The 27,322-nt window shown below is 38.7% G+C and overlaps 1 protein-coding gene across 4 annotated transcripts in view; it reads right to left on the bottom strand.

Moving 5' to 3' along the window:
* The window catches only part of gnb1l (guanine nucleotide binding protein (G protein), beta polypeptide 1-like), a 29,114-nt gene extending 2,245 nt beyond the window's left edge, over window positions 1-26,869 (bottom strand). For 2 of the 4 annotated variants that reach the window (XR_013206881.1, XM_077241556.1), the window contains exons 1-6: window positions 26,805-26,854; window positions 17,716-17,913; window positions 17,482-17,610; window positions 16,656-16,818; window positions 13,412-13,504; window positions 7,477-7,686 (exon numbers count right to left, since the gene is read on the bottom strand). Coding sequence is in view for 3 of the 4 variants with exons in the window: in XM_077241556.1 (XP_077097671.1) it covers window positions 7,477-7,686; window positions 13,412-13,504; window positions 16,656-16,818; window positions 17,482-17,610; window positions 17,716-17,825 (705 nt within the window). In the remaining variant the exon portion in view is untranslated. Of the gene's footprint in view, window positions 1-7,476; window positions 7,687-13,411; window positions 13,505-16,655; window positions 16,819-17,481; window positions 17,611-17,715; window positions 20,911-26,797 lie in introns of those variants that run through there. The other 2 variants (XM_077241558.1, XM_077241557.1) reach the window with 2 other exon arrangements.
* Between the last annotated feature and the right edge of the window lie 453 nt (window positions 26,870-27,322).

The raw sequence follows: 27,322 nt of genomic DNA, 5'->3' as shown, positions 1-27,322 counted from the left end.
AGCCTACCGCAGCCTACTGTCGCACGCGCACGCACATGCTCTCTGTTTATCCAGCACCGGCTTTGGAATCAACAATGGCCACAGACAAGGTAGAGTATGATGCATGATTTTACGAAAGTATGATGTATTGCTACATCACAAACGAGGAATTGTAGCAATTGTAACGCTTGCCATAAAGCAAGTCAAATTAGTAGTTTTCTTATGTCTCATTAGAACTACAGAAACGCGACCCGATCTGGCAATCTTACATAGCGTGGATATATCAGATAAAGGACCGGAAAGCTGTGGCATAAGTGCATTTCACCATGTCACGACTTGATGAACCACTGAAACGATTTTGGAAACATTATTTTAAGGTAAAAAATCTTAATTAGTGCTGCTTTAATTAACAAACGGCCCTGTTGGAATCCCTACGATTTCATCATGATGCCAAGAAAGTGAATTGAATATCAATGCGAAATGAATCTCGCTAATTGTCACCATTAACGCTTTTCCATCTCAGGCGGGTAGAAAGGGTTAGAGTTGAAATGCACAAAGCATAAACTATTTACCAGAAACAAATGAGCTTGTTGTTTAATGACCTGAGCAAGAGCAAATTTAGATCCGTAAAAAGAATGGGGGAGAGAGCGAGAGAAATTCCCCACCAGCCACCTTTGGCTGATCTGATGATTGAGCCGCAAATGAACGGCTAAATTGCTGTTGAACCTGGCAGAGGAAATCTGTGCGCGACTCCAGCACCTCAATCATCGGCCGGAAAACATTCGAGCACGAGCAAAACGCTACGCACATGGCTATTTAGTTTGGAGCATGAGGCGTTGGAGGTGGGGTGAGTTACCTTTGTCACCTTGCAAGGACTGTTTTCGCTGAAATCTTTGTTTGTGAAGGCCTTGTTGTTTTAACAGTCTCTGGTGAATTACATTTGCATTGAAAGGTCTGGTCAACAGTGCAAGGGAAGCAAACTCTGGCTAAAGATTACCTTCCCTTGCTCTCTGTGATCTACAGTGGCCAGGAGACCAGATAAATCTCGGTAATGGGCAACAATGTGACGTATTATAAAGAATTACCGAGAGCTCATTATCTGCGGCCCCTCTCCTTTGAGGACGTTCAAGATATTTGGAGAAAAGAGCACACGTGTGCTAAGTGTGTGTGCGCGAGCGTATGAGCCGTCTCTCCACGGGAGGCATCTGGTCCCGAAGCTGGAATCGAACTGGACAGCGTAAAATTGACTTCATAAGCGGTGTCCAGAGAGACTAATGGCTCTCATGCGGGAGAAGACAGTGAAGAATTTGTCGGCGTGCTCCTGTTTCTGCCTGGAAAATCAGAGCCAGTCACTCCTGCATGTGGAAGATATAAGCCAGTCAGGTATTCCTGGCCCAAGCGGATAGAAGAATGCCCCGGGAAAACCGTCCCTAACATTATTCTTTAACAGAGAAGCAAAAACAAGACTCTAGCATTTCTTTTGTTCATATCTGAAATCAACTCACATTATAGTCCAAATCAAAACTTTGTAGAATGGTAATGATGTCACTTGTGAGCAGAAACTTTCCCACAAAGGGAAAAGGAGAAAGACAAGTTTGCGTGCTGTGGCCAAGAGGGACGGGGGAGAAAGATGAATTGCTCCGAGCCGAGGTTGGTATGCCTGAACTAAACGCCCATCTGGTCCATATTACAGAGTTGATAATGATGGGTTAATGTGTCTATCTGTGTTTGTTATGCTTCCCATAGTTTGTGTCAGGAAAATACATTAATTTAATTAAGAGGTCACAGCAAAGCGATAAAAAAGGTAAATGGGTGTTTATAAAGTGAGCTGCAAAGCCTGTATCATGAAATAACCATTAGAAAACCATGATTTACAGATTGCCACACTTTCGTTTTTGAATGATAATCGTATGAACTGAATTTTCCTACAACTTTCACTATTCCAGGGTGTTTAAAAACAGAAGTTCTTTTGTTTACTCCAAAAGTCTTGCTAAATTAGCACGGCTGGCTATCGCTTTTCACACAAATGTAGAATTTAAATGGTGTGTCTACCCCATACTCAATCTCGTTCAAATGCAATATGGAAGCATTCATACCAAACATAGCCTTTAGAGTCTGAGAAATGTCATATCATTAGCTTTCATTTATGGAATCCATTCTCCATGGGTTTAGATCCTCTACAATGAACTTACAGACATCAAAGAGGTCAGTCTTTATGAACTATCCTTCATTTCTCTGTTGGATTATTGATTCCTGATGGGGTATACATAGCAAACGGTCATCTATGCACGCAATGTACACACATACGCTTGTCCTGTTGATGATTAACCAAAAACAAACCTCAAAAGCCTTAGGCCCAATGGTGGACTGGAGGACAACACATTTACTTGGTTATACTACATCAAGACCAATAGAGCGTCACAGGAATGAGTCCTAAAACCCAGAAATGAAATAGAATTTTTGCACTTCTAGTTCAATCGTCCCAAAGTCAATGGTTCACAATGTTTTATGTCTTGAAAAAGACGGCTGCTAACAAGTGGCTAAATGGGACTTCATCTACTCACTAGTCTGCTTCCACACCCCCATTGTGTTTATACTCAGGCTCTTACACACTATTCGAACTCAAACTTTCCAACTTGTAGATTTTAAATAAAGACGGAAAGTTGTCCGAAGCTTAGTGTTGGTGGCGTTGAAGTTATGCATACATGGTGTAGTACTTTAAAGCCTAACTTTAGCTTTTTCCTTCTGGCGATTGAATTTAGGCTTCATTAAAGTTGGGTTTGTTTATGAATATTATTTTGACAAACAAAACATGTAAGAATCTTAAAATTCGTTGGTCATCTTTTTTTATTATCGTAAATTCAATTAAAAAGCTAAGTGCGATCGATTTTTGGCAGCAACTAAACGGGATGTTCAAAGCGCAGTATGTTGCTTTCTCCAGTATGGACTTGGCAGAGTCAACTGACTTCACACTGATCCACTGAAACCAGTTATCATCACTTGTCCACTTGAGCCTGACAATCCAGTACAGATGAGGGGTGTGTTTGCATTTTCTGGCGACAGCGTTTTACAACACACCCCTTTCGCTTTTAATGACGTTTTTTTGTAACATGCACCTCTCAATTGGGCATTACACCTAGTGGACACCTGACCAGAAAACATGTTGGCACAAGAGCATGAAAAAAGGGAAATCAATAGCTAATATTATTGATGAAAGCGAAGGAATTTCCAAAGCATCCTGCTTCCTCATTCCAAAACACCCCTTGATAGGGCAGTTGAGTGCTGACAGATGCTGGATACCTGAAGCACAGAGCCTGGTGTGGTGCAGGATGGGTAGTAGGAGGGAGGGCTGTTTAATTGAGAGGAGCGATAGGAATGTAGGGATTGAACGTGAAGAGATGTGGAGATCCACCAGTGAGTGCTGTCAGCACGTCTCCAACAGCATGCACAGACAGCCATGCTTGATTTACAGTAATCTTTACACACATACAACAACCATCTCTGCCTCACCCTCCAAAATCTTGTCCGTCTACATCTGTCAATAGTCAGGAGTGCAGCCAACCACCCATAGCCAAATCTTGATCAACAAACGTCTTGCCTTTGCCATCACACACACTGTTGCGATCACACATGCAAAGCGATACGCAAGTGTAATCACTCTTAGTCAAGCCTGTGACAGATGCGGCTGCTGAATTCCACCACCACGGATATCATATCCATGAGCGAGTGTGGAACGGCGGGCCGCAGCAGGCAAACCACTGTTTATCTGTGCTTGATAAAAACCGCAACCCTTTCTTCAGCTCACATACACCATCTTACAGAATACTTTCTGCAAAATGATGAAACTAAAGGCTTCTTATCTACAGATTAACTAATCAATTTGGTTTTTTTAAAGTTTATTTTTCTATTTCACGACGATAACGAAGCTGAGACCAAATATGCGCTTCATGACAATTATTTAAACAATTTTTACTGTTACAAGAAATGGGATATGAGAAAATAACACAACACTATATTAACACTGCATTAATGTTTATTTGTTTTTTCAAGAAAATCTGAAGGAATATATGACTGTCTAAAACTATCCAATAGTAGACAATATTTTCAGGAATTGACCTGCTTGACACCGAATAAACTTAAAATTAAGTTAAATTAAGGCTTTTGAAAAATGAAGCGCTTTGGTATCAAGTTAATTAATTCACCCAAATGCATACAGAAATGAGATTAATAAGAGACACACTACCTTTCAAAAGTTTGGGGTTGGAACGATATTCTAATGTTTTTAAATGAAGTCTCTTATGCCCACTAAGACTGAATTTATTTGATACTAATCGCAAACTTTAAAGGTATACACACCATAAATGTAACTTCATTTGCATCTGCACAAAATGACGCAAATACACAAGTAAACTTGAAATAAGTTACATCCTATCATGTTGCATCGTGAATATGCTCATTTTGTAACAACAAGCATTGCATTACAAAAGTGTACTCATTATGTTATTTCAGGAGCTCAGGTTTTTCTTAAAGGGATAGTTCACCCAAATATGTACTCATGCTCATGTCATTCCAAACCTGTATGACTTACTTCCTTCTGAATATATTAAGAATATATGCTGATATGTTGGTGTCCAAACAACATTGGACCCCATGCACTGACTTGTATTGTATGAGGGGGTGAGGTTGAGTAAATGATGACAAACATTTTTTTGGTTGAATTATACTTTAAACATTAATAAAATGTAAATAATTAATAAAATATTTGAATATTTGGTATAATTTTGCTCTTTCTAACTGAAATTAAATTTTTAACAACTAAAATTAGATACAATTTTAGCATCTAAGTCAGAGTAAAACGGACTAAAATACTGTACATGACAAAATTGACAAAATTATAATTTTCTTCAAAATTCAAACTTTAACAGAAACAAATGAAAGGAGAAAAAAAAAGAAAATAAAACGATTGATGCTGATAGAGTAGTGTTAGCGTTTTTCGCAGCGTGCGCATTTCAGCAGCATGTTAAGGTCGGACGGTGTAAGACCCTGTTGCTTCATCTCTTCTCAGCCTTTCGTAGAGCCTCCCACTGTGAACTACTGTTCCTTTTATTGCAGATGTGTTTTTTGTTTGGTTAGCAGCCTGCGAGGTTTTGATGTTTTTATTACCTCTCGCGGGTCGTTCGTCAAGCGGGGCGAGCGAGAGGAGCAGCCACCCGGCAGATACCCCCAGCTCTACCGCCACACAAAAATACGTCTGTGGGAAGAGCTCGCAGCGGCTGTCTGGACGTCACACTGCGCTGCACTTCGGGGTAATTTAAAAGCCCCGGCAGACTCCTTTTCCGAGCTCCTCTTTTTTTAGGCCCTCTCCGCCAAGAATTACATTTTAAATCAATTTTTTTTCGACGTGCAAAATAAACTGAACCGTCGATACAGATCCTATTTTGTGAATAAACGCTTATTACTGCAAATACATTTTGCGTGCTAGACAAAATAGGGAGGAAGATTTGGAAATATTTCTAATTCACCCATTCATGTGTAAAAGGCACTGGAAAGAATAACAATCCATGCACAGGACTGGAGTGTTGTACATCAGAGCTTTTTCACACAGATTTTCTAGCTGAATATGAAATATTGAATCTGTAAGACCTTGAAATCAGCAGAGAATATGACCGCTAATGAGGCATTACCTTTCAGATGAGTAAAGTGTTATGCAAGATGAAACACGGCTCTGGTGTGTGCTCATTTTTTAAGAATGCTGTGTAAATATAAATATAAAAGCGTTTGTGTGCGCACAGTATTGTGGGAGAAGAGATGTTTTTGTCACAGGGAAAATCTGGCCTAGAACTACAGTATGACATCAGAATGTAGCTGAGAGTTGCCAATCTAAAGTAAAAGAGACTGATTTATTATACAACAGACATGAGGAAACTTCAAATTCTCGCCAAATACTTTCCAAGTGTATCAGGTGGTGTGTGTCTACATGGCCACATACACACCCCTCCAAAATACACTCCTCAATACTGTTCACTGTCCACTATTAAAGGCTGGAATTCACTACACAACATTTGTTCAGATTTTTGCCGCAATTTGCAGTCTGGACGAGTTGGCAATAGTTGTTGAAGGTCTGTGGCAGTCAGATTTTGAGCAGTCGGAGTTGACATATTTAGCCAACCGTGCTGAGAATTCCGGGCCGAGAAAGGTTTGTAATCGTGCTGTGCCGAACCAAGCTCAAGTGGAAATATAACTGGAACCATTCCTTACAGATATTTGTGCAAAAAGCACTTATGAGCCTGAGTTGTTTAGTGTATGACTCCCTGTTTTTCTCTTTAACCAAAGTGGGCAAGTGCATGATGCCTAGTGTTTAAATCTGTACAGATTTTAAAACTCATGTAGTGTATTTCAGCCTTAAATCGTTCTGCACACGCCTTGTTTGATTATTTACAGGAGCGACAATTGAATTTTAATTAAATCTTTGTAGAGAACCGAACTGAACAACCAGTTACTAATTGGATAGATGGCATCTCTAGTCGCTAATATTACTTTGGCCAAAAATAGCCAACACTAAATGGGTTAAACTGTTGGCATCCTTGTGTCTTATCTACAAAAGACAAAGAAACGACAAAACGTTGCTATGATTATTATTTTGCAACTAAAAAGGCATTCGCAACCCATTTTACTTAACTAAATGTTTAGCAAAAAAACAAAAACAAGAACATGGTCCTGAAAAGTGGATGCTCTGTAACAGAATGTGAGTTTGCAGTCAAAAGGGGAGGACTTAAATACCCTGTTAAAATATTGATGCCATCAAATTTTTAGAAGGCTTTTTGACCGAATTTTTAGGCTGAAGGTCAAGTTCAGCTCTGAGAGCATCTCGACATATCCCGATGTTAACGAATTGGACCGAATTGCTTTTGTGGTGTAGATGCTCATGTGTTTGAATGCATTCGAACAGCCACAAAAAAAACCACCAACTCTCCGCCTACTGACCAAATTCGTAAACATTATGGGAAGCGCAGTAGTCAGACATGATTTAAACTTTGTCGACTAAAGACGACCTAAGTTTGGTTTGAAGATGAAAAATGTACCAAGCACAAAGTTCTCTCACCATTCCTGATTTCTAACACACACTCACCTTGTTTGGCGTGGTCTTGTGGCTATCAGAACAGAAACGAAAGCTGATGCTCGCCGTATGTTTTTCCGTGAGCTTATTGTGTCCATTAGATCAAAAGATCTAAAAAAGTCAATACATTTACACTCCCATAGACCCCCCCCTTGAAGTGGTTGAAAGTGGACAAGAGACCGATTAAAAAAAACAGGTGTAAACGGGAATTCGGTCTCCCTCATCTACTGATCTGATCGACCAAAACGCATCTTAATACCAGGTGTAAACAGGGCCTTTGCTAATTTCACTCAAAAAACATTCACTGATGAAAAGTTCTCAATAAGAAAAGTTTGTGAGGAAAGTAAAGAAACTGAGTTTTGAGTTAATGTTCAATTAACCTGGAGGTTTTGCTGGTTGTCAAATGTCCAGGATTGGAGAATGTTCTCTGAAGATCCAGAAATGCCTTTCTGCCTGCATACATCAACGTCTAGACACATGACTGGCTCAGGATGCGCCTTCAGACAGCTGAACGGACGGCGATGGGAAACATCCCATAATACCAGAGAGCCGTCCTCATACCCACCACACAGAACCGGACCAGAATCAGCCTGCATAGAGAGAAACAAACAGAAGATGTGAGGACATGTGAGAGTAATGGAGATCCAAGAAAAGGAGTGTAGAAATACTGAAAGGGGAGGTAGAGAGAGGAACAGAGACAAACAGAAGCTCATGGCAGCAGTGTTTATCAGAGGTTATCAGACTGCTTAGGCTCTGATGAACCACAGCATTAATCATCTGATGCTGCCTTTAACCAATCACAGGACAAGTCACTGTACACTTCATTAGAGCTTCATTATATACATACATACATACATACATACATGTGTAACTTGAAAAATTGGAATATCGTGCAAAAGTTATAATTTTGATGATTATGGCTTACAGCTTACAAAAACCCCAAATTCAAAATCTCAGAAAATTAGATTATATGAAATCAACAAAAAAAGGAATTTAAATACAGAAAAGCAAAGCCCCCTGAAAAGTATAATCATGCATGTATATAGTTATATATACTAAATATATTAGTTTCACCTTTTAATTTGAGTGACTAAAATATACAAAACCTTTGCACGATATTCAAATTAAATATTCATCCTTGTGTTAATTTAGTTAAAACAGTGTGAATAATCAACATTAAAAAAAAAAAAAAAAATATATATATATATATATATATATATATATATATAAATACTTAACATTTTAGAGCAAATACTTATATTATAGTATTTAATTGAGATATATTAAATATTATATTTTTGTGACCAATAACACCCAGCCCTACTCCACTGCTCTAGTGAGTGAATGGACAAATACACAGACATATTTGCAAACCATAAACAGAAAAGTATCTGAAAAGTATTTGCATATAACACCCATAACTGCTTGAACACGTCACTACAAATCTTCGCTCTGAGCCCTCAAGTGTGTGACCTCTAACTTCCTGTGACACTCTCAGACCTTTTTTCACTTAACCTCAAAAAAGCGACAGCTCAGGTGCATGTGCTTGTTTGTTTACTCAGATTTACAACACCTCCGAGGTTCCCGTTCCCCACTCATTATCTGCAAGGAGAAGCGTTCGAGCTACACGGCTACACGCAGTATGTTGTCTCATAAATCAGTTTAGCGGATAAAAGCAGAATGAGGGAGCTGATAAAAGCCTACAGTCTCATAACTCAGAACAGAGCTGCAGGCGTGCTGTCTACACAACAAGATTTACAATGGAGGTGTCCTTCCCCTCCTTTCTCAGATACACAACGAATACACACACACCTCCCTCCTCAGAAGATCATTAATCTCCTTGTGCAAGTGACAACACAGCGGTGCCATTTAACACTTAGTTTACACTACGTTGTGTATGCATCAATCACAATAAAAACACTTGTTAAATAATAAACGCTTTTATTGGGTTTTCTTATAATTTTTTACAAACAAGAAACACTGTAATACATACTTAAACTACAGTTCAAATGTTTGGAGTCAGTATGATTTTTAAAGAAATTAATACTTTATCCAGCAAGGATGCATTCAATTAACTGAATGAAAAGTGACAGACGACATTCATAATGCTACAATAAATGCTGTTCTTATATTCAAAAAATCCTAAAAAAAAAGTACCAGCTTCCACAAAAATATTAAGCAGCACAACCGTTTTCAACAGTGTTAATAATAAATGTTCAGCATATTAGAATGATTTCTTAAGGATCATGTGACACTGAAGACTGGAGTAATGATGCTGAAAATTCAGCTTTGCATCACAGGAATAAATTACATTTTTAAATATATTCAAATAACAAACACTTATTTTAAATTGTAATAATATTTCACAATATTTCAGTTTTTCCTGAATTTTTGATAAAATAAAGAGACCTCATTCAAAAATCTTACTGACCCAAAAATTTGTAACAGTAGTGCATGTTCAAAGAAATAAACAAGAATCAAAGCCAAAGACAAACACAACAAAATTACATGAATTAATAAAATAAAGAAAAGGTTGCAGACTGTTTTCGCTTTGGGTTTTACCTACAGAAGGATGAGGAATCTTTACAAATCATCTGCCCTTGGGCTATGGTAGTGTACTTGGTACAGGCAAAGCTGGCAAGGGAAAAATTCCTTCCATAATGTGTAAGGGCCCAAAAGTTGGGACTCATTTCCCCCCCTTCTCCGCCTCGTTTTTTTTCCCAAAGACCGTCCTCTCTTTGCACAGTATATTTCTTTTTCCTGCTACGCTTAAACAAAATTTCCCCTCGAATCGCGAATGCCATGTAAACACATCACCGGCAAAGTGTATTAGGATGAAATAAAAAATAAAACAACTGGAAATCAATCCCCAAGCCTCATAGACAGTTGTTAAGCATTACCGTCTGTTGCCCTCTGGCCCCTGCACTTCAGTTAAGTGTAGGTGCTCCCTGATTGATGATGTCACAGGTCAAGGGTCATGGAACCCTGGGTAGACACCTAATTCATTATATCCTCCATGGCTGGTCTACAAGAGGACGCTTTAGCCGGATTAGGACTCGAGCTTCAGGGAAAGATTCATCATCCCAACAGCTGCATCAGATGGATGCTCCAGACTGAAGCCACAACAGAACGCAGTGGCGTTCCACTGGATGGCAACAAGTCGCCATGCACCAGCGAAGCCCCTGCTGAGTGGGAAACCACAGAGTTGATCCCGGCACAGACCCTCCTCGAATCTCTGGGGGCTTTCAAAGGAAGATCGGGAGAGAGGAGCTCCTCTAGGTCAAGTTGTGTGAAGGACTGTGGGTGGCGTGTGTGTAAGCCACACCTGAACAAGGGCGAACAGATGTGCGACAGGGTTACTAGAATATGCAACACGCTGATGAAAGCGAAAGCGGTTTACGGGGCTATAATGAGGAGTCCAAAGAAACGCAAACGCTTAAGGAGAGGACATATGGAGCAGAGCTGGTGGAGGGTGATGTCAGGGGGATTTTGATGGATATCTGAACATCACTGCATCCCTGACACCCGGCCTTGTCCAATCTCACCCAGTAGGCTTACATGTGCAGTTATATTTAAGCTACACCAGAGGGGCTTTTTATTTTCATAGTCAATCTATATACTATATATCTGTCCAAGTAACAGATATATGTATATAAGCTGGATGAAGCTGAGCTACAATTACATTATCTGCCTATTCCACTTCACAATGGACTGGTACAATTTTAGTATGTTTATTAAAGAATTTAAATTACACACACACATTTTGCCTAAATTGAATACGTAAAGTGCAAGTAAAATAAGGAAGTGATGATACTAAAACTGACCAATTCATAATTATTTAATTGTTATGGTCAATTACTGGTAAATAAATTATGTTGACCAAAAAACAATCAAAAAATACATAGCTTTAAAAGCTATAAATGAATGTTGCCATTAGAAAATTACAAAGCATTATTTAAAGAATGAAATAAATTAAATTTGAGATGCTGATGGTGATTTAAGTGAGTGCTAAAAAAGACCTACTGTAAACAATTAAATCTCCAATTATTGACGACGGTTTATATTTTCAGCTTACATTTTGTGTGATTTTGTCATTGTATTAGCTATTTTTAGCTTTAATTTATTTTTATTTTAGTAATTTTAGTACTTATTTTATTTCAGTTAACTGGCCAAGGACACTATCTAATATTTATACTTTATTTCAGCTAACAAAAATTAATTAAAATTTGTTTTTAATAGTTTTAGTTAACAACAACACTGATAAACAGGGAAATAAATAAAAAATCATGGTTGTACTTTAGTTTACAGTATGTGCACATACGTGTACTTACCTAAGAAAGTACTGGGTAATATAAGGTAACTACATGGGTTAAGGTTAGGTTTAGGGGAAGGTTCAGGGTGAGTACTTAGTTAATACCCAGTTATTGCAATTACTATAATAAGTACAAAGTATGTAATAGGGAACAGGACAGTGTCCTTGTTTACATATGTTACATGTACTTACCATAGTAATAACGATGAATTATGCATAATTACATGCAACTAACCCTCAACCTAACCCTAATCCTACCGTAAACCTATAGTAAGTACATGTAGGTAATTATTACTATATGATTATACTGTAACAATGATACCTTAAAATAATGTGTAACCAAATAAAGTGCCTACAAAATCCCCAATATCAGCCATCGATATCAGTACAATATATCATGCATCTCTAATCTTACAGCACCGACTGACTGATTCTAACCAATCATAAGCCACGGGGATCTATTAGAACAAAGAAGAGGGAGACAGTCAAAAAGTGCCAAGTGAGTCTCAAGCCAAAACCCCAAAAAGCATTACTTAACATGGCATTTAATCCGTTCCGATGGTCAGAAAGAAAGACAATAAATCTGTTTTCAGTTCTACTGGCAGCATGATGAGGAGACGTGCTCAAAGAGAAGAGAGTGAGGAGGATAGTGATCATCTGTGTGTGTGTGTGTGTGTGTGTGTGAGGTTGAGGAAACAGCAGTCTGCACCAGCAGGGATCATGAGGATAACAAGACAACCGCTTCATGATTGATTGACACCAGGAGCGAGCAATGTGTTACAGCCGCTGGGGAAGTGACCGGGCCAAGTGTGCCCGCACTGAGAGAGGACTGCTCAACACGTTCACGCTGGGTTCCTCATCTGGGTAGACGGGTACCTCTGAACTGAGCATGACAGTAACAGATCTGCATGTCTGAGCAAATGAAAGACGACAGCTTGGAGCGATTCACTGCCGCCCAGGGTCCTGCTGTTAGATGTCAGCACCTACCTGTGGGGCGCCCCATTAATACTTCATAATTATCAATTCTAATCGAGGCAGGCGGCACTAAGAGCCCCACTGTCTACACAAAACAGCCAGAAAGAATGAGGGAATGCTGGTGAAAAACAAACAGAATTACAACACAGATACAACAACCGAAAGCGCCTGAGGCCAGAGCCGTCTTCATCAAGCACTTTAATTAGCGCTGCCAATTAACTGAGGAAAGTCCGCCTTGCGGTCAACTGACCTAACTCAAGGTACAGACGGAAACTTCGTAAATACTAGAAAAGAGATACTAATAAAATAATTATACGTCTCTTTATTGGAAGCAAAATACAATTTTCAGCTGTGTTTACAAAACACACACATGATATATGGCACTGAAGCAAAGTTGTTCCAAACACTATGGTTACAGTGCAGCGGGGGTAGAGGGGGGGAGGAACAGCCCCGACAGGTCACATCCATAAATCAGATAAGTTCTGTTGCTTTACACACTTGCCAACTGCTCAGTTACCCTGTGAGCTCTTGGTTTACTTGTCAGTACCTCAAAAGGCAACACTTGGGAATGCCGAAATTTAAAACAACAACTATTACAAACCTGGGAAAATTGTTGAAATGCATTTATATTTTGTGCAGGCAATAAGCTTTATTTTTTGTAAATAAAAAAGCCTGACAATGTCACTGCTAAATGCCTATACCTATTGTGGTATATATACTGACACCCCAACTCGTAAACTCGGGAAAAGCAAGAGCTTCCCACATGTGTGTTCAACTCAAGAAAACAATATTTTCTACACGACTTGAATGCACTATAACTACTGTACTTTTTAACATTAGAATGATGCAAGTAATCCAGTAAACCGCAACAGTGCAAAAACAAAAAAAAAGTTATGACTAATAATGCCAGCATTACATAAAACAAATCACTTTCATTCTCCATAATTTATATAACGGTGGCTGATTTTTAAGTTTTTTTTTCCCCCAAGCATACTTCGACACATGTAGAAGAGTGTCGTGACTCTTACCTGCCACATCTTCATACACATGAGCATCCCCAGCTTTGAATCTGGTTTGAGAGTGCACACTGGAGTCCAGCTCCTCATATCCACCACGCTCACCTGAAAAATATCATACACATTAAAACTTCAAATCTTTTTCAGTGTTGTATTTTTCCCAAGTGCAGTTTCAGAAAAAAAATCTACTAGGTTTACGGGAGTCACCACTATTAAACTTGAAATACTGAAAGTTGAATGCACATCCAGCCTAATTTTAGTGTTACCTTCCAAATAATCTATATAAAAAAAATGCACTGCACAGATGTGTATGAGACAACTGTCCTGTTAGTTTGCAATGATGCATGTTCACAGGTGGTAAGCGAGTGCAGACAACATTGGGCTGGCTGCCAGCAGCTTCCCACTTTCCTGCGCTCTGCCTGTCTCGACTCGTTGGACTCCAAACAGAGGCAATTGATTTAAAACACAACAGTTTCCAACACAGAAGGGCCACGACCATTAATTATAATAATAATAATAATAATAATAATTATAATAATAATAATAAGTAACTGACCCACTAATGTTTCTGACTAACAACATAAAAAATGGTGTGATGAGCATTTGTGAACAAGCATACAACTTGTCTCAAAATGCCTAAAATGTCAGAATGCCATTGCATTTATTTAACAACAAAATACCAAAACAAGAGGCATTTGCGAATGAATGATGATATAAAATCGGCCTCTAGGTGATTTTTAGTGGATGTATGAAGTCAGTTCTCCTCAAGTTCATACAGGACTAACCACAGGTGGAGTTCATCACATTATCCATGAACATGATCTAGTAATGTTTGACACCCAGAAAGTTTCCTTTATCCGCTTTATCTCAATTTTGAACACTTTTTGGTGACATCTTATGCTTAAAAAGTGTGCTTGATTTAATATATTATCTAATGCAATGACTTTCAAAGTTTTTTAATGGTGTTTAAGTGTCCAAATGCTTCTGGGGTCACTGTATATGACATGCATACAATGTAATAAGCCTTGAGAAACTGGTCCAAACCCATACGTCTTAGGCTGATTGCAGAGGCAGCCATGATTAAGAATCATTCTAATCAAGTTCAATTTAACATCTCTGACTTCAGACCAATTCATATTTTAACACTAAGACACATCTGCACATTCTACACGTGTTTACGCCTGTAACTATAAACAGCAGAGAAGGGCAGCTCTCATCCCCTGAGGTTAAAGAGAGAAAGAGAGTCGATAAATAATAGCGTGTCTATTAATTAAAGCTCTGCACTGTCAGCCTCACTGGAACGCTAAACATGAAAGCCTCCTAAAACACCGGAAGACACAGATGAGGTCGAGTTCCGGACTCCCAGCATGCCTTGCAGCATTGTTATTTGTTTTAAGAGACGTATAGTGGTGTAGTTTGCCTGCAGTTATCTTGTGACGGTTATTACCTTGACGGGATTTTGACAAGGCCTTCATTAGTTAGTACAAGGTGGGAGGGGGATGTAAGAGTGCTGTAAATGCCAGACCTAATGTTTCCATATGCTTGAGCACAATGGGGAAAAGAGTACACTGGGTAGGGCATACTACATTGCATATCAAATTATATATATGCTTCTATACCCCTTTTTCACCGAAATAGTAGATATTTAAACTATGGAAGTTTGTTTCCGCCACAGAATAAAAACAAAATATAATAATTGCGACTTTATATCTCGCAATTCGGACTTTATATCTCACAATTCTGAAAAAAAGATGTCAGAACTCACAATTGCATGTCATAAAGTCAGAATTGCGAGACATATACTTTTAATAGCGAGAAAAAAAGTCAGAATTGTGATATAAAAAGTCACAGCCGGGTCTATCATAGCAAGAATTGTGAGATAAAAAGTTATTCCCTTTTTAATGTTTTATTCTGTGACGGAAACAAGCTTCCATAATAAACACTTAATATCAAACATTATTTAATCTATTTTATACGTTTATTTAATTTCATATTTTTATTATTATGCATTTAAATGAACATGTATTGATTTTTTTTAAATACATATAAAAATTAAGATTATTTAAAGATTATTTAAAGATTATTTAAAGATTATGTATATATATATATATATATATATATATATATATTTGTCACATTGTGACAAATGTGACAATGTGACAAAAATAAATATATATATATATATATATATATATATAAATATTTGATTTTTATTTCTCAGCTGGATGAGGTTTTTTTTTTTACAATGTGACAAAAATGGAAAATGTGGCTTGCAGAATTGACCGCTTACACTGACATCAGCTTTGTTGATTGTAACGGTAGCGATCTAGTTCGGTTTTGTTTCAATATAACAGTGGCAGGGGTCATGGAGTGATGCATCAGGAGATGCATTTGGAGCATCGTAGGGAAAAGGACGAGGATAACAGCAATATTGAAGCTCTGTGTTAGGTCTGGCTGCAGGGCTGCTGGTAGCTGAAGCATGGTAAATGTAGATCGAGTGACAGCTCAAGCTCTCTCAAGTGAGTAACTGGCAGAGTGGACAGTGAAACATGAATCTGGATGCAATAAAAGCCAGGACAGAGCAGAACTCACACTCTCTGCTCTCCGTTGTCTGCATAAATCACACATCCGGTCTGACTGAATCTTACCTAAAATGACCATTACCAACTAGAATCAACATGATTTAAAAAAATAATTAAAGTCATAATAACACTTGCCAAAATTACAGTAGTACCAGATTAAAATAATTCTAATTAGTGGTGGTTTTACATACAGTACCTGCAATGCTTGGTTATTGGTCGATATTTAACTATTTTGAAATCTGATATTGAATTATATATGAAACTGCTTGGTTAATTAATTAAACATGATTTAATTGGAAAACCACCAAGATTGGTGGTCAGTGGGCAGCCATTTTTGCTGCGGCACCCGGGGAGTGATTGGTGGTTAGGTGCCATGCTCAAGGGCACCTCAGTCGTTTCCTGCCGGTATTGAGAATCGAACCCACAACCTTTGGGTTACCAGTCTGATTTTCTAACCATTATGCCATGATTTTTCATGAGCAGGTGTGGTTTGCCCAGGGTGACATGCAAGCTAGGACTGCCACTGCCATTGAATTATAGAATATTTTTATTGGTCACTGGCTAAAATCCAACTATTGATGACAGTACCCTAAGCAACTAAATTTATTCAGGAGTGTTGGTGGGCACTGTCCTGAGATGTGTGTGATGAAGCTATTATCTCTGCAGTCACTCACCTCCTCCATTTGTTCTGTGGGGTGGGCCAGTAGAGCGGATCCGGGCCGGGTCTCCAGCAGAGAGCACTGACTGAACCCCACACTGCCTGTGAGGATAGAGTCCGTCACTGTGTTGCGGTCTTCGGACAGATCCCACACACACACCCGCATGTCTCGGCCCTGACTGACAGCCACAGACACAAACACACGCACAGCAGAACAAAAACACAAACCTATCATAGCAATCACACTGAATATTACAAATGAACTGAACAAGTTTGGCCAGATCTTGGCCTCGACTAAGACAGTAAAGAGAGGGGACTGAAAATGGAAAACAGAGAAGGGGAAAGTGATCCACACACAGTCCAGATTTGAAGTGGAGGCCACAGTCCAAGCCTTTCCTGCATGAGCACCACAGCTTAACATATTTGATGCGTTTTAGATGGTCACATGAAAATAATAATGCAGTTTGATAGGCTACGGGGTGACACATCTTAGGCCCTGTGCATTTTGGTCGATCTGATCACAAGTGGATGGCGCTAAAGTCCAGAGGTAGTCGAAAACGCAATCGACCGGATTGCTTTCATAGTGCTTTCAATGCATTGCTTTCAAACTCTCTTGCCTACTGACTTAATGCGTAAACATTACGGGAAGTGCGCTAGCCAGACGCCATTTAAACTTTGTCAGCTGGAGACCCAAGTTTGGTTCGGAGACGAAAAACTTGCCAAGCACAAAGTTCTCTCACCATTTCGGATTCCTAACAGGTGATCCGATCAACCAAAAACACATCTTAATACCAGGTGTAAACAGGGCCTTACCCCCCCCCCCCCCCCCCCCCCTCCTCTACCTGATGAGTCTGCTGCTGCTATCTTTGAAGGTGTGGAGCCAGATAACAGAGTTCCCAGCATGGCTCTCTAAAACATGTTCTGCTCTCCTAGTGGTCAGGTTCCAGATATGGATTTCACCTTTACCTGACCTAAAGCACACAAGTATCAAGATTACCATAACCATGACAGTTTTAAGGCAACCAAAAGGTTGAAGGTTCATATTGTGAGCACCATATATATAAGTTAGCACCAACCCAGAGTAGAGAAATGGTGGTCCATCTCCACCACAGCAGAAGTGAAGGGCGTTCACTGCGGCCCCTGAACCCCGCAGGATGAACAGTGGGTCTGGAGGAGGGCGGGACATCACCACAGTAACATCAGTGATCTTTATCCAGGGATAGAGACATACATAGATTCCAATACTGACAAGGTCACTGATTTATTGTGCATTCCTGGTAAAAAATAAATGACATGGTTAAACACACACACACACACACACACACACACACACACACACACACACACACACACACACACACACACACACACACACACACACACACACACACACACACACAGGTTTAAAAAATAAATACCTTTTCTTCAGAAAGGATGCATTACATGGAATGAAAGTGGTTTCCACAAAAATATTAAGCAGCTCAACTGTTTTCAACATTGATAATAAGAAATGTTTCTTAAGCATCGAATCAGCATATTAGAATGATTTCTGAAGAATCACTGAAGACTGACACACATCTCCAGCCACAAGGGGATCATGGGTAAATGAAAAATACTACTATATCTTAAACCAGCTTCTAACTTGTAGCAGTTTTCCTAAAAGAAAATCAAATCCTGACATTCAAAAAGAATAGAAGAATGAATTGACCACATGACCAGCACAGGTGGAATTTGTTTACACAACTTACTCATAATTATTAGCACCAGCCCATATGAATACACCGACATCTCTTGGTTAACACTGTAAACACTAAAGCCTTTGGGCAAAAGGAAGATGTGATCATTTTTATTTTTACTTGTCTTCCCTCTCCTTTGTAAACCCTCTTGCTCAATACGTCATAAATCATAAGCGAGACAACTTAATCACTGTAAACAGACTGGTAACTGTCTTTTTAATTTTTATTTTCATCAACAGCTAACAAAAAAAAAAGGGTTTCAAAGCACACGCGAGCGCAAACGGCGCTGATGGCTGCAGGGAAGGCCACAGTGGAGATGCAACAGACCACAAAAATCCAGACGGAAATTAGATGATTAGATGTCAGCTACAAATCCCTTTCAAACGGCCGCAAAAAAGCTATAGTTGATGTCTTCATAAAACATTAAAAATGCGACACATTGATGTGGCTTTGAACCTGCAAGAAAAGAAAAGTTTCATAACCATAATATTAGTAATTAAACCATTTAAAAGGGAAGCGAAAAATTTCACCAATTAAACTGAAACACAATTAAACAAAAATAACTATAACCACAGACTGAGCCAGGTTTGTCCTTTGAGTGGTGACTGATATTGCTGATTTAAGATATGGAGCCGCTCGGTTAATGAAGACCCTTCTGCTCAGTGTCATCTCTGGTCACCTCTGCCCTTGCGCTGAAACCGGACCCACAGGTATTTTGGGGTAGCTCATTTCGGAAGGTTAGTGGTTAAATTGTGCATGTTAATCTGTCAAGCGGAGATTCTTCACTGCCCTACCTTCCTAATTAAGAGTCGAGCCCCCAGCTGCCCCATATGAACCCCTCACAAAGGGGACAGTCACTAAACACCCCTCTAGTTTCTTACAGGAGAGCTGGGAGGGAGGCAGTGGGATTAGAACCCGTGACTATCAGTCGCCATCAGGCCTGTATAGGAGCCAGACCCTGTCTACTGCACATATAGGGGTTGAAATTAAAACTCTGGTTTGGGGAACTGTCTATACAGCTGAATTAGATCTAAAAAAAAAAGCTATTTACCTTTCTAGAGCAGTTAGAAATTATTTGAAATGGCCAAAAATTTGCAATAGGGCTTTTAACTTGCTAACTGTTAGCGCCCTTTTTGAGCATAGATCTGAACTTAAATTCATGAATGCTTTGGAATACAGGTTGGTCTCTTTTTAAAGACGACACTCTGAAGATTATTGCATACACAATACTGAAACAATGTAAATTTAAATAATGTATATTGTAAAAAGTGCTTTACAAATAAATATGACTTGACTTTACACATTATACAAACATGACAATTTGGCTTAAAGAGCAGTGACAGTCTCCAGCCACAAGGGGATCATGGGTAAGTGAGGAATACTAATACTAATATCTTAAACTAGCTTCTAGCGTTAGCAGTTTGCCTAAAAAAAGATCCTGACATTCAAAAAGATTAGAGAATAAAAGAAAACAAGTTGTACTGTTTTCCTTTTCTTTACACTTTTTTGAATATTACCTTTCATGCAGTGTGTAATATAGCTGTATGTGAAAATGTCTGCAAAGTTGTAAAGATCAAATTGTATGACAAATAATTGCATTGTCTCCTAAAAGAAAGAACCGATTCTGAACTGTTGTTGTCTTGTCAGCAATTCCAGTCTCTCTTCCTGTAACATACCTACACAAAAATGTAACAAATTTGCATAATCCCAGCATCTGGTCTTCATTGGCTGCCTGCGAACATCGTAAACTTTGACCCACTCTCAAACACTGTAGTAGCAGCTGAGACCAGGAAAAGTTTGATTTGTGTTGTCGACATGCATTTCAAAACCATGAGGACTCTCGCTGGAATTGAGATGGAAAAACCGACACCATCTTTCATATCATTGTGTAGCCTATACAAGGAGGAAGCCTGAAATTCAAATATGGCACTACACGCTTCCTTTCCAACACGTGCTGTGAGCTGTAGACCAATCACAGTAGACTGGGCTGTCTGACCAATCAGACCAGAGTAGGCTCGCCGAAAGGAGGCGTTTAGAGAGACTGAATTTTCGACCAGACCATTTTAAGACCCTATGAGAAATGAGGTGATGTAGACTATATTAGGAGAAAATTAAAGTATTTTTTGATCTTGGATGGGATGCATGGAAATCCATTGTAGGCCTCCAAAATAAAATTAAGAATTTAAAATAGGATAACATGGCCACCTTAAACTTTAATAACCCCCCTTCCCCCAACCAAAAAAACAAACCCAAAAAAAAAAAACTGGAGGAATGCACTATCGGACGATCGTCCATATGACAGTGAGGTTTTCATAGGTTTAAAAAGGATTAACATGCCCGTATTGTGAAGTTAACTGACACACGGGTCTCGTTTATTCACGGGTATTCTCGTTGTGCAAACACGAAGCATTAAAACATACCTCTGCCATACGGTACTGTCAGTCAGAGATAGAGAAATAAAGATATGGACGGAGTGGAAAAACAGGCTGAGGAACTAGGCCAAAGAGTCAAGAAAGATCGTTGCTTCATAGATAGAGGATAGAGACACAGGAGAGCAGAACACATACAGTGTTATGGGGGGGTTGCCATTATTAAATTGTATAATGTATATTTCAAGGGATACATCTCCCAAAAATAAAGACTTTGGCGTCATTTATTCACCCTTATGTCATTCCAATCCAAACCTGTATATAAACTTATTTTGAAACTATATCGGGTGCAAACAGCATTGATTGGACCCCATTGACTTTCAATTTTAAATTTTATGGACAAAAAACACAAATCATTATATATATATATATATATATATATATATATATATATATATTTGTTTTCTCCAGAAAAAAAACAGTCATACAACATCAGGGTTAATAAATTATGATTTTTTTTTAGGGTGAACTATCCATTTGAGTAAAAATTACACAAGAGTGAGAGAGTGTGATATAGGCTAGCTTTTCTACAGCATTTTTAATATAAATTAACTGACATTTCAGACACAATATTTGTTTAATTATTGCTGTTAACAAAAATACTTGAGTTAAAATGCTGCAAAACACAGAATTGGAATTCTATATAGCAAATAAACAAGTGGAGTGAATCATACAACAGCGAAAACGTTCACATGATGTTGTGAAACTCTTGTTCTCCACAAGTTATCCCATTAAATAAGTGGACAGTATTTGTTATATTTATTTGCATTACAGCATTCATCAGCCAACATGCTCTCTAGATATCTGAATCAGCCAATAAAAACCCCATATTGGTCAACCACAGCACTAACCAGTAGACTATTAACTAAGAGAAGACTACTTCATTTACCAGAGTTGAGTTTTACCATTTTACTCACACTGACGTTTCAGGAACGCTCACGACATAACGCTCATTGAACATAAGCTCTGAAATTAACAATTTTATTTAACAAGTATACATTAAATTGAACAAATGTGACTGTAAAGACATTCACAAAAAGATTTGCATTTCAAATTGATGCTGTTCCTTTGAATGTTCTATTGGAAAATATTAGATACCTGTATTTTTGATATCCATCCAAAATATAAATTTTTACCTCACGTAAGATATTTCCCTCAACAGTGATAATGTTATTATTACATCTGACAGCAAAGCCGTGATTATGAGTCACGATCATTGAATCATAATTATTATTAATGTCAATATTGTGCATAATTATTTAGGATCTGTAATTAAATGTACAAGCAAAAGCAGATATGAAATGTACAAGCAAAAGCAGATATGAAATGAGAATGCCTGTTTCTGATGGGAGGAAAGAGAGAGCGTTTTTCAGCTCTCTTGGTGTAACAGATAAGACAGCTCCAGTAATCTGACTCTAAGACTCTGGATAAAGGCAGTTTGTCTCTTCGTGGGCCGTCTGTCAACACCTGCTTGGTAATTAGGCCTAATTATGAGAGAGAGTTCGCTTCCCCTTCATGTTATTAAATAAGAAGCAGCCACGTCAGCCAGGTATCTCTCAACACAGGCAAAGGGCTGGCGACCTTCAGATCAAACACAGGCTCTATCTGTGCCCCCTGCGCTGCGACTTATGCCGGAGGAGGGGGAGCAGCAGTCATTTTAATGTGGGCTTCAAAGATCGAGGATAGGCGGCCCGCATTCCTCTCTCTGTGGAATCAGTGATGGGCAGCCACACACCTCTGCCCAAACCACCGTCATATGCTGCCATTCATAAATAAGCCCAACTGAGATCCTGCAGATTGTGGGAATATAGAATGTGATTACTGCTGATCTCGTGGAGCAGGTGGATGCCATCTTTAAAGCGCTACTGTGACAAAGCATTATGGGAAAGGCTCATTACCATGCGTTTGATTTTCAGGAGCTGTGTCCTTGATGTTAGTGCACTGAGGTGTGCACACAGGAGATACAAGTTCTGTTCTAGCATTATTTCTTGTTCACTTTTTTTCTGCCCTGTAAATAAAAACGTGGCAAAAGGCCAAAAAGATTGTGCTATTACCCATCTAACCAGACTTAGGGTTTTTTTCATTTGTTTTACTGTCCACCAGGCAAAAATTATGTAGGCTTAGGGTGTGTTCACACTTTTCAGATCTGGTTTAATTAAAAAGAAAGGTACAATTGCAGTTCGTCTGAATTAGTATGAATGCTACCATCTGAACCTTGCTGCACACCTAAAAAAAAAAAGGCTGCAAGGAAAGAAAATGAGGACGGAGGAATCGAATGAAAGCTAAGCTTATTTGAATATTGGCATATTCTTGATCACTCGAACGGCACTTCACTGCGTCATCAGCTGTGCTCAAAGGATCTGCCCTTATGTTGTTAAAGTACGGTTATTTGAGAAATGAATAAATAATAAAGATAAAGCAAGATGCCATGTTGATATATGATTTAGGTAAAGCATAAATGAAAATTATTGAGACAGATGTGAAGGGGGAGGAGAATTTATACGTGCGTCAGGTTTCTCGACAAGAAAGACTTCTGCATAGGATACAGCTGTGCATCCTCGCTCATAGCTCCTCGGGAAGCTTCCTCACTCCTCGTGCTGCAAAATAGAGAAAAAACTCATCTATTTGAGTATTGAGAAGCACCCAGTGCCGGAGTCCCCATCTTTTGGATGTGCATGCAAATTGGATTTGCTTTCGCAGTGCAGAAAACAGCATCTTCTTGACATGTCAACAATAGGAACCAAACCGTTCCAAGCCTAAGCTACAAATGGTGTTTGAAAGCATGTCAAAGTAAAGGATGTTTTGCAGGCAGCCAATGAAGACCCTAGATGGCCACTATGCACACTTGTTACAAACCTACGTAGGGTTGTGTAGGAAGTAAGGCTGGAATCACTGATGACTCATTTCAGGCAGTTTGTCTTACTTTTTTCTTTCGGGAGACAATAACTCCATTTATTTTGCACTTTGACCTTTGTAGAGCTTCTACATTGACAAACTGCTATATTACTCACTGCATGAAAGGTACTGTCAGTGTGAACGCTAAGTGAACTAAATATATAATTTTCTTTTTTGATCCGGACCAGAAAAACCAAGAGAACTGAACGGATCGTTTTAAGACGCTTAACCCCGGGAAAGTTTTCTGTCCAATGATCCAGTAAGAGAATTCATTCAAACAATCAGTCCAAAACAGCACTAATGTAAAGAAACCAGGCTGATTACATCAAAGATGGCAGAGAGAACAGAGACTCACATTGCGTTTTAAGTGAATTATTCATTCCAGTGAGTGTTTCGCTTTAAAACATGACCCCTCTCTGTCTTATTATGTAATTGTTTATGAAGAGCGCAAGCCATCACGCATCGCGCTAGAGACTGAACGAAACATCAAGACATTGCACCACTGTATGGCTAGATGATACACAAACCGTGTTTCTCGGCTAAAGCAAACCAGCGCCTCGCTAGTAAAGTTGATGGATGAGGATTACAATCAAGGTAAATACGAGTTTTACAGTAAGCATATTATAATTTTCAAAATCGTTGTGCATAGAGTTCATTTCTCCTAAAAAAAAAAAAGTAAGTTCTTAAGAAGATCCAGTCAGTAAGCAAACACCTAGCAACATGCTAACAACCACGCAGAGAACCTAGCAACTGAACACTAATTCCCTGGAAACCACCAACAACCATTTCACAGACAGGCACCAGTCACAAATTTAAAAGTCTAGTTTGGGAATGTTATCAAATGTTTGAATGTAATCCAATTTTTGTGTGTGTGAGATAAAACATCAATGAATCATAATAAAAAGACCATAAAGGGAGTAGAATGACTTTGATGGCTGTGTGCTGGAGATGTGGCCAGTACTCCCTGGTTTTAATGATATCATACCTCGGATATTAGTCATTCTTTTCTTCATTCTTATTTTGGACTTCATTGACATTTCCAGCTCACCGAGCCCAACACCCACATACTCTTTAGTCAGCGTTTCTTTCGAACCCCTTTGTGCCAAAAAAAGTTAAACTCTCCAGTTGAGGAAACAAATGTGGCAAACGGGCTGGCAGGTCCATTCTAAAGCTCAGTTAAACAAACAGAGGAGGAAGTGCGGGGTACACACACACACACCCTTTATTGTGCTGCCGTGCATCGGTAAAGGAAAACGGAGGGAAGGGGGGAGTATCTGGACTGGAAAAACAGCTCTGTGGAAGATAGAGAGCTGAAGTCAGACACAAGTGCTTCCACACCCACTGTCACTCATGCTGACGGAGGCGAGCGACAGGCCTCATTGTTCCTGCCCATGGCGTGAATGCCACGCGGAGGCTGACACAGATAAGGACTGAATGCATAGCTGCGTGTGAGGGAAGTGATGGTGGCCACTTTGTCTTTGCACCCGGACTTAAGGGGCTTTAGAGCTGATTACCAAAGAGACCTGCAGGTAACATGTTTATCTGTGTGGACATGATCACCTGCTTCCTTGCAATGATGTATTGAGTGATACTGAGGTTTACTGGACAGACAAGTTCATGCACTTGCTTTAATCACACTTAAACTGTATGAATTGAATTGCATTGGATACAAAATATTAAAACACATGGAATCTGCAAACAAATGATGCATTTCTTATAACTAACAACATGCATCACACACACACCCTAGTCAATTTCATACATTTCACTGCCTATCCCACAATAGTGTGTTTGGTTTTGCAGTGGACAGAATAAAAACTGTGCCTTCTGGAGTGGTTTAAAGGAGCATATCTATATACACATTTTTAGTGACTACATTTTTGCTTTGTTGTCTCTAGAGCTCACTAAAATCTTTTTTTTTTAAGTTTTTGAAAGAAGTCTCTTATAATCCCCAAGGCTACATTTATTTGATCAAAAATACATTGAAAACAATAATATGTTTTCTATTTGAATACATCTACAAAATGTAATTAGAATTTTTGCTGAATTTTCAGTATCTTTACTTCAGTGTCACATGATCCTTCAGAAATCATTGTAATATAATGATTTAGTGCTCAAGAAACATTATGATCATCATCGATGTTGTGCTGTTTAATATTTTCGTGAAACATTTTTTTCAGGATTCACTGATGAATTGAAAACTCAAAAGAACAGTATTTATTTGTAACAGACATATTATTGTTACATTATAAATGTCTTTACTGTCACTTTTGATTTCAATTTATGTTTATGTTAATTTCAACATTTACTAATACGTCATTATAAAATCAAAAGTTGTGTGTCAGCATTATTTAATGGACCAAGCTAACAAGAGGTAACAACGTTGTGATACCACTGAACCTGATCTGACGTCAACGTCCTAACTTAAACACGCTGCTGGTCATTGAGCAGCTTCATAGTTTACAGACAGTAATTTATTCAGTTTCCATCAAGTTCACACAATTCTCCTGGCAGCGTAATCACAGTTGTTTTTATTATCATAATAACTACTATAGGCATGATCTAGTTACATTAGACATACGAGGTCGAACATTTTCAGCGTACAACATAAGTGTTTTTAATGTACTAAAATCAAATATTGAAATGCCAGTTTGATATTTCAGTAGATTGAATGCAATGACTTTCATGCGTTGCTTTTTTGCGCCACAATATGCACAAATACAGTTTTACCACTTTGTGTCATCAAGTTTACCACGAATCAGACATTAATAGTAATAAAATAGTAATGTTATGCAGTATGGATTATAGCTTGTAACTGTCCGAACCCTACAGTCCAGACAAAACAGATCGCTGATGAGTCTGACAGCATGACAGTAGTGGATGAGTGGAGCATTCAGTGTTGACAGCTGTGATAAGCCACTGACAGCTTCATTACACGCAGAAACCTGCTCTCACTGCACACATTATCGCATACACAACCGAATAAAGCATTGATCAGCGCGCGATGTAACAACATACGTCCGCGTGCGATTATTTTACACGGAATCATCAGTAAAAGCTCAAACAAACATTGCGCAATCCGTTATGGGAATGTAAACACGGTACCTGTACAAACGGAGGAATCCCGCGTGCGACGAATGGAATCAGAGCATGCGACAGCGAACATGAAAAGCCCCGTGGCGGACGAGAGCTGTCTTCAGCATTGCCTGAAGAAAAAAAAATTAGAAACATTTTTTTAATCTAATTTATTAATCTTACTTACCAACAAGTAAAAGGAGAACAGTCGCTCTTTCTCATTTGCTTTCTTTCGCAAAAGAGTGAAAATATTATTACATAACAATTTTACTAATTTGTATTTAAAAAACAAAACAAAACATAGGCCTACACCAAAATGTTCATTATCAATTCTTTATTGACTGGAAAATGACAATTAGCCTAAACAAGTTTATTTATTTATTTAGGTTATTTATTTGACAGTGGTGACTGATAGTAAATTAGCAATTTCATGGTTGGAAGATCACCAAACAGTGTGAGAATATTTAAAAAATATTTCAATTATTTATTTATTTATTTTTTCCATTGCTTTTCATGACAGTGATCAACAATACGGGTGATTCACTCAC

The sequence above is a fragment of the Siphateles boraxobius genome, unplaced genomic scaffold, assembly GCF_051911475.1.
Source record: "Siphateles boraxobius isolate OS27281-9 unplaced genomic scaffold, OSU_SipBor_1 24, whole genome shotgun sequence".
NCBI classification, from domain to species: Eukaryota; Metazoa; Chordata; class Actinopteri; order Cypriniformes; family Leuciscidae; genus Siphateles; species Siphateles boraxobius.
Note: the sequence above shows the minus strand (reverse complement) of the source record. Positions and strands in the feature narration are given on the sequence as shown.